The sequence below is a fragment of the Spodoptera frugiperda genome, chromosome 4 (assembly GCF_023101765.2).
Source record: "Spodoptera frugiperda isolate SF20-4 chromosome 4, AGI-APGP_CSIRO_Sfru_2.0, whole genome shotgun sequence".
In the NCBI taxonomy this organism is placed as follows: domain Eukaryota; kingdom Metazoa; phylum Arthropoda; class Insecta; order Lepidoptera; family Noctuidae; genus Spodoptera; species Spodoptera frugiperda.
Genome location: NC_064215.1, coordinates 1,427,740 through 1,439,827, shown reverse-complemented (window position 1 = coordinate 1,439,827; position 12,088 = coordinate 1,427,740). Strand labels below are relative to the sequence as shown.

The following is a 12,088-nucleotide window of genomic DNA, read 5'->3' as shown; positions in this document are numbered from 1 at the left end:
TGACGGTATTGAGAAACTAACAAGAATCGTTATTAGATCAATAATTAAGTGCCAAATATTATTTAAAAACACTGGCAGCTTACTTAGCTTAACTATTTGTCGACTGAGAAATTAGCTTCGCGAAACTCGTTTGATCATGCTATAGTCATATCGAAGATCGCAAAAGTAGTTATTTCGCATGTATTAAAAATAGCATAATGCTTATCAAAGTGAGCTCTCCATACACATGATTAATGTAACATAGAAATAATAAAACACTCACCTCGACTCCAGTCACGCCGAGCGCAGTCACCAAGTTGGGTGTCATCCGGAACGGCACCTTCTCTGGCACACGCAGCGTCTTGCCCTTCTCGAAGCACACGTTATAGTCTATATGCACCACCTCACCAGAAGTAAGGTCCACTAAAACATTGTCCAAGTGCCTGTCACCTAGCCCGATTATATAGCCTATCGTACTCATCACGGCCACCGAGTAGCTGTACCGACGCGTCATCTGCCACCACTGCTCAGGGCTTACACTGCTGCACCACAACTCTCTCCACAGTAAGTCGCGCGGGGTCTCCGTCGACAACTCGTGCAGAACTTGCTTCAATATCGATACAGGCCATTCTTTTCTATTCTCTGTTGATATTCCAGCTTCTTTCAACAAAGGATTTAGCTTGTTGTAGAACAGCTCCGACGGTCGCAACACATTCACTGTCTTGTTGGTTTTAGCCGATAATATAGCAGCTTCACGGTTTTGCCAACGTTTGTACAATGCAAACAAAGGCGTCACATTATCTACCCAACTAATCAATCCCGATCGAGGACCCAAAGGTATTACAGAGTAATGGCGCGCTCTATAAGTTTGGTTGTCATTGTTTTCAGAATCCCTGGCCATCATGGTGTTAGTTATAGATAGCAACTGCATGATTCTCTCGTCTAGATGTAAATCTTCCAATCCTTTGAACAAATACGTGTAAGCCTTCCCATCCGACCCGTAAAAGACAAGTTTTTTTGGCCGAGTCTTTGTAGGCAATATAGCTACATTATTTTCCACTGCTTTGATCGTAACTCTTACAGCTCGCTGATTCGTATGTACTCCTGGCATGGTGATCACGGTATTATTTAGTTCTGCTAAAACAGGACTAATGTCAGACATTTTCAAAATATAAGACGTTCTTTTATTTACTTTTTGCTGCAATTTTATTTGTAGTTGTTTCAATGGTGCCCATGAGTCCTGTGGTTTATCTGGATTCGCGGGGTTCTTCAGTTTCTCTATAACATCCGCGATAAGGGACTGGAATTTATTTTGGAAAGACACTTCGTGCGGTGTCTCTGGGTTTGCTGAAGTCACTTGATGCAATTGCTCCAACACACAAACAATTGGTTCAAATATAATGCGATGTTTCTCTTTGATAAGTTTTTCTTTATCTTCGGCAGCCAAATGAGGATTATTTTTTACTTTCGCTACTTCCATCTCCAACTGTGAAAGTCGCTTTGTAAATTCAGAGTGATGTTGAACTAAAGTACCCAGACATAGCTCATCCCAGAGCAAATTAATTCTTTGTAACTCTTTGACTAATAGCTTCACCTGCAAAATAGTTTTCGGTGCTTGTTTCGCAAGGGTTTCTACCATATCCAAGAAACAAGAATTGAGTTCATTATTGATTACTTTATCGCTGAGATTGTCTTCTACATCGAGATTATCTTCACCACTGCTTGCGACATTACACAAATAGGATCTTGCAACATTCAATTCTATTAAATCTTTCTGTTCATTTTCCACTGCGCCAACAACTGCTGGGAAAGTGATTAAATGCGGAGTGTCTTCTGCCAATCTACACAACAAGTCAGATACACACTTTCTCACGTAAGTTTCCGGGTGGTTGAGACGGGAGAACAATTGGGGAATAATTACTTTCCAAGGCTGAGTGGGAGTGTTTGCTAATCCAGATTCTAAAACTGTCTGCAATTCCATAGCATGTTTTACAATCAAACGTAACAGTCTCAGTGTGGCATTAACAACCGCATTTTCTCCACTATGGTTTATATAGTCTGATGCACAAATCAGTTGTAGAAATTTGAAGTAAGCATCTGCCGAGAGTTCGAAGTAAGAAAACACTCGCTTTTGCGCTTGGCGCCAAATGTCCACCAACAATGCAAGGTGTTCAGGGAAAGCATTACTCAAAGACGGTACAGTTCGAAGCTGACTCTCTATCATTTCGGAAGTGTTGATTTCGTTCCAATCAATATCTTCATCATCGCAAGTAGCTTTTGTTTTAGATAATATTTCACAAACTGCTTCAAAGTCTTGAGGTGCACATCCAATCATAACGCTCTCTATCTGTAATTTGTCATTTTCTGTCAACTGTTCTCGAGTTTTAGAACTGAATTCAACCATTTTTCGACCCCACCTGAAGCACCAAGCAGCAAAATTGGCCCAAGCTTTAGCCAACCCAGGGCATTGATTAACTCCAAATTGTAGTAATTTACCAACGGCTGAGTCCGACACCGGAATAACATTCTCTGATATGTTGTTATCCACCAGTCCAATTTCTGGTAGAACCGATACTAGTTTGAGCAAGGGTGAGTCCACGTCCAAGATGTTCTCAGTCTCGCTTTGGACCCATTTGGACAAAGTGAGCAGCAGTCTAGTACCTTTTTCTCTCAATTCATAATTTTGTTCACCCATTGCTAATCTCTGAGAAAATCCATACGAAATGCTCGCACAAAGATTGACAGCGCGTATTTTAGTTTCTTCTTTTACATAAGTCAATTTACAAAGCTCAGCCAATGCAGTAGCGTTGTTAAGAGTCCAAATTTCAAGGTCGTAAGTATTAGTAGATAAAAGAAGTGCTTCGCTTAAGTCATCCAAGTTATTAACTTGTCCCAAACACATTTGGAAAGCTGAATTTTGTTTAAAATGATTTAAGAGTTCTCTCTTGGCCATGATTAGGTTTGCGTTTTTCCTTGCACTTTTGATTACATCTAGCCGAAGGCATTCTGCATAAAATACATTTTCTTCTGTCATATTCAGTTTAGTGAAATATTGGTTCCACCATAATATTCTGCTTAAGTTTTTAAATTCAGTTCCGTACTTATACTCCTTTACTGTCGATGGTTTAAACGGATTAGTAATAAGCTTTCCGCTCTTTACAATGTTAGTTAAGCCATGATTAGCTAACTGTAAGACTGCCACCTCTTTTAAGAAATGTACAGCATTCGTTCTGGAGAATTCTTCTGCTTGTGATTTGAGCAACAAGTCACATTGTTTTAACAAGTTCTCATATTTATCATTGTAATCACTATTGTACATCTTGACTGCAGTGCACATAAGAGTCAATTCAATTTTATTCAAGAGGCCTTGATAGGAGCACACGTTCTTGGGGATTTCGTTTGCTTCACTATCAAGTATATCCCAGTTTACGAGTTCTTCCGGAATTTCTGTAGAATCTTCGAAAAACTTCAACGACGATAAACAGTTCCACTGTGAACTATTTGCGTTAAATTGATCTTTGTCTATCCATTCTTGCATATCTTCCCAGCTTTGTATGTGTTTATAACTTTCCATGATTTGCTCGTCGATGAATCTGTTACTCCTCGTGTCTGCTTGCGACGCTATTTCAAATTCCTTCGATTCTTCCTGAGGACTTAAGCTGTTTATTTTCTTATAGTACTCTATGGCTAATTCATGTTTAGAATTGGCCTGTTCAGCAGCTCCTTTAAGCCAGAATAACTTCTTATCAAAGTTTTGTTTGATCCACACATATAAACCAAGTAACACTTCTGGCTCCTCGATCTTGATAAGGGCCCTGGCAATGCTGATCGCAATCGCTTCGACGTCTATATTGGTGTTAGAATTAGCGGCTGTTTGCAGTATGAGGGAAGCATGGTAGATGGCAGCGCCGAAATGTCCTGCGTGTAAGCTGACTGCAAGCGCAGCGGGACGAACTCGGGTCAACCACTCCCGACAAGTCGGCCAGTTCGTATGGAAAAATGTTTTTACAGGCTTAGTAACAGCTGGCAGTACTATAGCAGTGCCCTCAGCAGCGTTGTAAATGTATTTCTCTAAGAACATCATAAACTCTGTGATCCAACGTGTCCTTGTTTGTTCTAATGTGACAACTTCCACAACAGTTTGTTGATCATTACCTACATATTTAGTTTCATGAGAAGATATCTCTCTGGCTATTCCTTTTAATGCTCCTTCAATTCTCATGAATGTCTCGTGTGGTTTGCCAAGAATAGTTCGTAACTTTAAAGACACACAAGTTTGAGCCAGTTCTGAAAGTGCCCAACCTACACAAATAGATGAGAAACTCATAGCACATTGTCGAAAGAATAATATGTTATTTTCATCAATGTCAGGTGTTTGTAAAGGCCATGACGTTAAAAATGCATCTACTAAAGCTTTTTTATCCTCCATTGTGGCTTGAAGAAGACAGTTCATTATTAGTTTAAAATGCTGGTTTGAAAGTACCGAAAAGGATCCATGCATTAGATACTCTTTAAAAGAATTGGCCTTGGTGTCACTATTGAGTATATTCAAACTCATCTTCCTTGCAGTGAACACTTTCACTAATTGTTTGTCAAGCTCCAACTGTACTATGTCCCAAGGTAAGTCAAATAGCACATCTTTACAAACATTGGACAATGTTTTATTTTGATTGTCAATGTGTAATATACAAAGTACTGCTATTGTTTTCAATACCATAACATTCCAAGTGAGAGTTTTGTTTTTCAGTAAATGTTGTGAATTTTTCATTACAAGCAAAACAATTTCTTCATCAAAATTATATGCCAATGATAACATATTAGTTGTTAGAACAAAAAATCCTTTCGACATGCTGACTATGGGTAAATATTTGTCTAACTGGCAAAATATATCAGATACCCAATTGAGAACCAATATTAAAGTTTCCTTTGAGGCCTCTTCGTCCAATACCATGCTTAGAGTATTGAGAATAACAGCCAAATGACCAGATGTGGGGCTGGAGCTGGATACATCACCGAGGCTCAGATTAGATAGGCCAAAGATATCATTGGCTCGTTGCTGGGTATTTGTAACCAAATCACTAGAAGCAATGAAATGATTATTTTTTTTACAGTGTGAGTAAAGCAAGTACAGTACAGAATATTGAAGAGCTGGCTTTTCCTTAATTAGTTTTTCAGCATGAGGGCACATCTTTATGGCTAATAGTTCTAGAATGCTAGGCTGTAAGGCCCACATACCAATAATAGAATTACTTGCATTTGCCAGCTCTGACAAACATTGTAGATAAAATATTACATTTTTCTCTGCATTATCTTTATCAACTTCTTCTTGATAATCTGGTTTTATAATTTGTATGTCCGGTATTATAACTGAATAAGAGTTTTGGATATCTGTCAAAACATATTTGTATGTTTCTTGCAAAAGTGGAATGTTTTTCAAATTGAGTAAGTTACTGTAAACTGACAAAACACTGTTTAAAATGGGAGAACTGTCTGAGTAACGTAGTGGCCGTAAAAGTGATTCAGGTCCGATTGTTTGTGAAATGAACTCAATCGGCAAGTTGGATGCTATTTCCTTAATAACAGTGGATACCAAGTCAATAATGCTGAGACTAACGCTTTCCTCCCCTTGCAAAAAGTTGGTCATCTCCTTAGATATCAAGGCAAACAGGGCTGGAGAACAAGATGAAGACTTTGACTGTAAATACTTCAAGAGTAAAGCAATGCATTCATTACCTGCCAGTATAAGGTCAGCTTCAGCATCATTTTTCATAGTCTTAGACAAAACTTGCAAAATTTTTGTAAATGCTTCACTGAGAAATGACCAGGAAACAATCTGTGACACTGTAGGACTCAACAGGGTCCCTAAACTCTTAACAACAGTATTGAAAACATTCAAAAAAGATGTTATCTTGAGCATGCAGTCTTCTGGAGTGGTGGCATCATTTTGCTTTTCAGTGCGATTTGGTTCCATTTCTGTAGAATATGCCACCATATCTTCCACAAACTGATTTAAGAGGTTGACAGAGAATCCTACATCAGCCTGCCAGTGTCGACTCAGTTTAAGTAATGACTGTAGAGCAAAATCTTTAATTTTCTTGGGCTGCGCATTATCCACATGCCATCCAACAAGTATATCTACAGTGTCCACAAAATGATTTGCAAAATGTTCTGGGTACGAATTTGATAGGATAATCATGGCATTTATAGCACACATGAACACATCAGCTGAGTCAGTACCTTCAATGATAGTCTGGAGCCTGTCTAAAGTTATTTCAGCAAAGTCAGCTAAATGTGGAGTTTGATAATCCAGTTGAAATGTCTCTGTAAATGAAAGTGTTAGATAGTGTTTGATGGAAGTGTTGTGGACTGCATAACTAGCAGCAACCCATTCCAAATGTTTCCTGAAATCAGGTCCCATGACATAACCAATCCTTCCAAGAACTACAGATGCACCTTCTTTTGTCTCAGGACCAGGGGCATCATACAGTACATCCAATAGTGATTCCACTAAAATGTCGTATGAACGTCGTATGTATCGAGAATTTTCAGGCAGCATGACGGCATCCTGGAGTTTGCTGCATATTACCAGTGATTTTTCCATGTCCACTTCAGCGCATAGGCGACGCAACAGCTTAGAGATACGAGGGTCCTCGGGCAGATTGACAACCAATTCTGGACGTTCATAGAACTTGTTGCTGCTATTCCCCTGGGCCCAGGTATCGTTCGAGGACTGGTTTAGCGTTTCGTGATATTTGAATGAGTTGTCTAGGGGCTCACGATCTCCACGGGGCGGGAATCCGCCGCGACCTCGTCCTCCTCGTCCACCGCCTCGAGACGGCCTGAACTCGGTGACACGACCTCGGGACCGATACCTGCCATCTCTGGACGGTCCGCCAAATGACGAGGATGCATCGTACGCACCAACATAACCTCTGACCTTATCGTCCGTGTTTTCTTGTACAATTTCATCCCTATCCGGAGCGTCCACACACTCCGTTCCCTTGGGGGCTTTTACTTTACTGTTTGCAGTGGTGGATATCATCACTAGAAATTTTATTAAACACGTAATTATCACCACACATGGCCGTAAAATTAAAGCAAAATACGGACAAAACAGACACTCTTCGCCAACAGTCACTGTATATCATAGACAAATATAGTTGACCTGTCAGACTGTCACGTCTGTCAATAAGATTTGTCAAGAAGACGGAATAAAAAAAATCGCGACGATGTAATGTCAATAGGTTTTTGAACGAAAAATGTAGGCAGCAAAAGTGTGTTTTTGTACCTGGGTAAACCGAATTATTTTTGGATTTATTAATGCATTTGAATATTATTTAACATTTAGTGCTCATTCAAGTTTTATATTTGATAATTCTATTTTAAAAAAGAAATATTAACTTTGTTTCTTCATTTATTAGGTAGTAAATGTTGAACGTGGTGTACATGTCATAGACTATAGAAAAATTAAAAAGGTAAATGTCATTAATGTCATCATAACCTCACTCAAAAACATGTTGATTTGTGTTTATATCAGTAAACTAGTACATTATTAATAAAATAAATATTAGTGAAAATGATATCTACTATGACGAATAACACTGATACTAAGGCGAAAAAAGCAAAGAATCCAAAACGTACTCAAGATTTTAAAGGTATGTATATTTTTCAATGCATGGTAATATTTTTATGGTATTACTTTTAAGATCATATTTGCTCATTAATTCTGTCATTTATTCCAGCTGTACAGCTCAAATTAACTGAAGATTCAGTGGCACCGCACACCATATATCTTAAAGAACATGTAGTTAGAGAACATACTGCAGACAAGCCACAAGGCCGTACTTTGTTGGTAGTGAATGTGCCGCCATACGCAGACGAAAAAGGTATTACTAATGCATTCCGTGAGGCTGGCTCCGTACAATCAGTTCAACTTTGTTTAAAACCTTCAACTGCTGAAGTAAAATTAATCAAGAAATTCTTGCCGGATCCAAGCATAACCACATTTAAAGCAGCTTACATAGTTTTTAAGAAGGTTGCAGAATTAGATAAAGCATTAAAACTAACCGAACTACAGCCAATGAACTCTGAAGATCATCAAATAACAACAGGCATTAAAAAGTGGATTGAGGAATACAACAACACCATTGTGTTACCGAAAGTGCTAAAAGAAAATGTGGAAACATTTATGAAACAGTTTGATGAAAATACAAAGAAAGCAGATAAGAAGGAGAAGGAATTAGAACAAGAGGATGATGAGGGATGGGTGACAGTCACTAAGAGAGGGAAGGTGCAGAGCTTTGCACGATCAGAAAAAGTGGAGAACAAAATCATGCAGAAAGAAGAGAAAAATAAAAAGCGGAAGGAGCTGAAGAACTTCTACACTTTCCAAATACGAGAATCAAAAATGAAGCACATTGTATCACTAAGGCAAAAGTTTGAGGAAGACAAGAGGAAAATAGCACAGATCAAACAGAGTAGAAGGTTCAAGCCATTTTAGAATCAATAAAAATAAGTTCTAACTATCACAGATTTTTATTTATACTGTTTACACTGTGTTGAAGTCATTAATAAGATAATTATTATGTATTATATTTTAATAATGGACTGTACATTACACTATTTCAAGTTGCAACCATCACAGATGGTAATTTGTGCAAGAAGTGCTGAAATCTTACTTCAGTCTTACCAGCATTCAAATGATTAACCACAGACTGGTGAAAGAACTTGTCACATTGTTTGCTGGTGTGTTTTAATGATAATCCGCAGCAGTCGGTTCTCTGGCAGCGTGTCTAATGCTGCAAGGAGGTTACTAATGTTGCCATACACACAGCCATTAGCCAGAGCCACCTGAACTGACTGCCCTATCCTGTCAAGGCAATCCTGTAACAAATACATTTATAATAAGAACATTGACAACAAATATGTAAATAAATATGAATTATCACATTACTATTAGGGTATACATATGTTTGTTAAATATTATACAGGTAGTGATGAGTGCAGAAACAACAAAAAACAAGATTAACCTGTAACTTGGGATCATTTTGTATCTTGCCACCCCTCTTTAACACATTGTGTGCATATGACTGGACAACCGGTGCGAGTGCAGCCAGGTGCTGTGCATTCACGGCCGTGGGGGGCCCGTGCGTGCGTCTCCCGGCTCGCAAGCTGTGCAATACGCCGAGGTGCAGCTTTATATAAAATTCACTTTCTGTTAGAGGCTTGCTTGTCACTGTTTTTATCAAGGATCTGTCATTTTCGCCCTCCAGTTTAATTTTCTTAAAAGGTACAGCAACTTCCACCATTTCTGTGTCTGAAAAAAATATACAGGCACATCTCTCAAACATGACTTTGATTCATCTATAGTTAATTTGTCAAATCTACAGTTAATTTGTCAAATGGTTTAGATTCACAATTTTGTCCGCTGGACAATGCTTTTTTTATTAGTTTTTAATTTATTAGTAGTTGTTGATTTTGGAATGTTTTATATTGGATCCGACGGACGGCGCTTCCATCGCAGTGTCAAATATTAATGACATTAGATATTGTCATAACATTTGAATAATAATTTTCATCAAAAAGGTCCAGAATGTTTTAGCTTATTAAAAAAAGTTTAAAATTTTCAAATTAAAGACGTGTAGACAGGACAACGTCTGTCGGGTCCGCTATACCTAATGCGCTCTAACAAGGTGCGGCTGACAGATTCAGTAACGTTTCGTATCACTCTTCAAAGTTGCTGCGATTTAAAAATTATGCCTTAATATTTTAGCTGTATCACATTCGTATTATGTTAAATCATTCGGATGCGTAGTTAATTAAATTAAAACCAACCGGAATGTTCTAGTATTCAATTAAAATCTAATGAAATGAAAAATAAAGTAAAGTGTTATGCGTATAACGTAAAGCCATAGTCGTGTTTAGTGATGGGATGTACGGCTACGACGGATAGGTAGTCGATGTTTTTTTTAGAATAAAAAACGAAAATCGTGCGTCGTTCAATTATCATTCTTAAAAAACCTTTAATTATGTGGGTAAATCCACTGTAGACGCGGCTCTCTCTGCCCAAACCACAGTGACATTATCTGAGCAGAAATATGTAGTAGGCATTTTTCTAGACATTTCCGGCGCCATTGATAATGCGTGGTGGTACTATTCCAACATATACAAACTAATATATCCTTGTTTTCTTCACGGTTCTGTAAAACTGTAACTCTGAAACACCTCAGGGCTCGGTCATAAAATATTTATTTTGACAAGTATATACACGTAGTTAGACTACACAACTAAATAACACACACATTTAATAAAAAAATTCAAGAGAATTAAATTTATGCTGCGAGTATCGATAGCGATAAAAAAAGGTTTTTCTAATGTCCATCCCTAAAGAGAGACGTCAACGTCGTACTGGCATCTGTCAGCCGCACCTTGTTAGAGCGCATTAGGTATAGTGTATGTATAAATGGTAAGTAACAATATTTTTTTCAACTAGTAAGAATTTCAAAAGACGCATAATAAAATAAAATGTTTACCATCATCAATATAAAGGGGAGCCAGTGCACACCAATGTATGAGACCAGCTAGGGGAGTCACTGCAGCCATAGGAATGGATCCACTGGGAAGCGCTGCTGGATTCAACTGAGCAGACATGCATAATGTGGGGTTTGAATACACCTGCAACAAATATGGTACATTTCTTTACACAAAGTTATAAAACATTATCGCCCAATGAATGGCTGATCATAATAAGAAAGATATAGATTATATAAATCTCACTAAAATTACTAACCCAAGCAGTTATGACCTCTAACAAGTTCTTGGGAGGCAACTTATTATCATTAGTTCCTTGAGCATCATGCATGTACAGCTCAGTTACAGCTGTAATGAAGTTTGACACAAACTGTGGAGCAGTGTTCGCTAGCGACTTCAGAGCCAACTGATTTGAAGTGTTCAGATAGAAATGATCTCTGATGACATTCTCCACCAGTTGCAGGGACTGTGATGATGAACAGCCCATTTGTTGCAGCCAAACTCCGACTGCAAGTAGCACCTGCAAATCAAAAATATTTTGTAACCATCATGCTGCATCTAGATGTTATAATAAGAGTTCTCACATTAGGTAATTGACAAAAATAAAACTACTTAAATAGCATTTGTTTCACTGGTGTTCTATTAAAAAGTAGCTATAACACAACTCACCGGAGTGCTGGATGCTGACACAGCCATGCTAGCAAGAATGCTAAGTATTTTCAACCTCCTTTGACTTTCCATGCCTCCAAATAGTGATAGGAAGACAGTATTCTTTGTGGTTTCATTAGTACAAGCTGACAAGTAGTCACAAATTATATCAATTAGTTGTAAGTCCTGTAACGGAGTCAAACCTCCACCTCTTCGCCCACTGCGCCTGTCTGACTCACAGAACACAAACTCTGATATTATATCCATTGCTATGTCCAACTGCTTATTTGAAGGAGCCGCCCGACCAACCAATAGTTGTTCTGGAAAATATACATCTAAGTTACTTATCTTAAAACCAAATAACAAACTTTTGTAAGTATCAAAGGTGAAATTTTATTATAAAATTAATAAGAAATAACCAACTGGAGATGTAATTAAAGCAAATACTAACCAATTCTATTGAGGGCTTCCTTAGCACAAGCAGGAAATTCATATTTCCTTAGAGAATGTTTCAAATCTGATACAGACATTTTTTAAACAACGTAATCCTTTTCAAATTATCTTCCAAATAGGTAGCAGCTATTAGCTGTTATTACTAATCATGTTATACAAAATTTAGCTGAAGTTTCAAACGATCAGGCACTGTTTGCTGGGATCTGGAACTAAATGGAATTCAGCAACCGAGATAGTTGAGTCAACGTTTTCAATATCACCGATGATATTCCTAGCCTAGACCGTTAAACCTTAAAATCATACCTATATTAATTTTATTTTATTGTACTATTAAAAACATAACCTTACGACAAACGCAAGCAAAACATCCACAACCAAAGTGTATTTTTTTTTATTGATGTTTGATAATTGATATGTCAATTTGCCAAGATGCCAAGTCTATTGTTCTATAGCTTTCATGAAATATTGTCGAGAGTAA

General features: G+C 37.9%; 3 protein-coding genes across 3 annotated transcripts in view; 1 reads left to right on the top strand and 2 right to left on the bottom strand.

Annotated features, from left to right (window-relative positions):
* LOC118272859 (serine/threonine-protein kinase SMG1) overlaps positions 1–7,146 on the bottom strand; it is a 97,237-nt gene extending 90,091 nt beyond the window's left edge. Inside the window, exon 1 of the mRNA XM_050693423.1 lies at positions 263–7,146. Coding sequence (XP_050549380.1) covers positions 263–7,021 — 6,759 coding nt within the window. The 5' untranslated portion in view covers positions 7,022–7,146. The remainder of the gene's footprint in view (positions 1–262) is intronic.
* A 306-nt stretch (positions 7,147–7,452) lies between these two features.
* On the top strand, positions 7,453–8,504 carry LOC118272662 (ribosomal RNA-processing protein 7 homolog A). Its single transcript, XM_035589290.2, has 2 exons — positions 7,453–7,634; positions 7,722–8,504. The coding sequence occupies exons 1-2, from the start codon at positions 7,556–7,558 to the stop codon at positions 8,477–8,479; spliced, it is 837 nt and encodes a 278-aa protein (XP_035445183.1). The 5' UTR covers positions 7,453–7,555; the 3' UTR covers positions 8,480–8,504.
* Positions 8,496–12,003, bottom strand: LOC118272661 (integrator complex subunit 15). Its single transcript, XM_035589289.2, has 6 exons — positions 11,609–12,003; positions 11,179–11,477; positions 10,769–11,029; positions 10,512–10,653; positions 9,009–9,295; positions 8,496–8,862 (listed from the first exon to the last, which is right to left on the bottom strand). The coding sequence occupies exons 1-6, from the start codon at positions 11,685–11,687 to the stop codon at positions 8,710–8,712; spliced, it is 1,221 nt and encodes a 406-aa protein (XP_035445182.2). The 5' UTR covers positions 11,688–12,003; the 3' UTR covers positions 8,496–8,709.
* Positions 12,004–12,088: the final 85 nt, after the last annotated feature.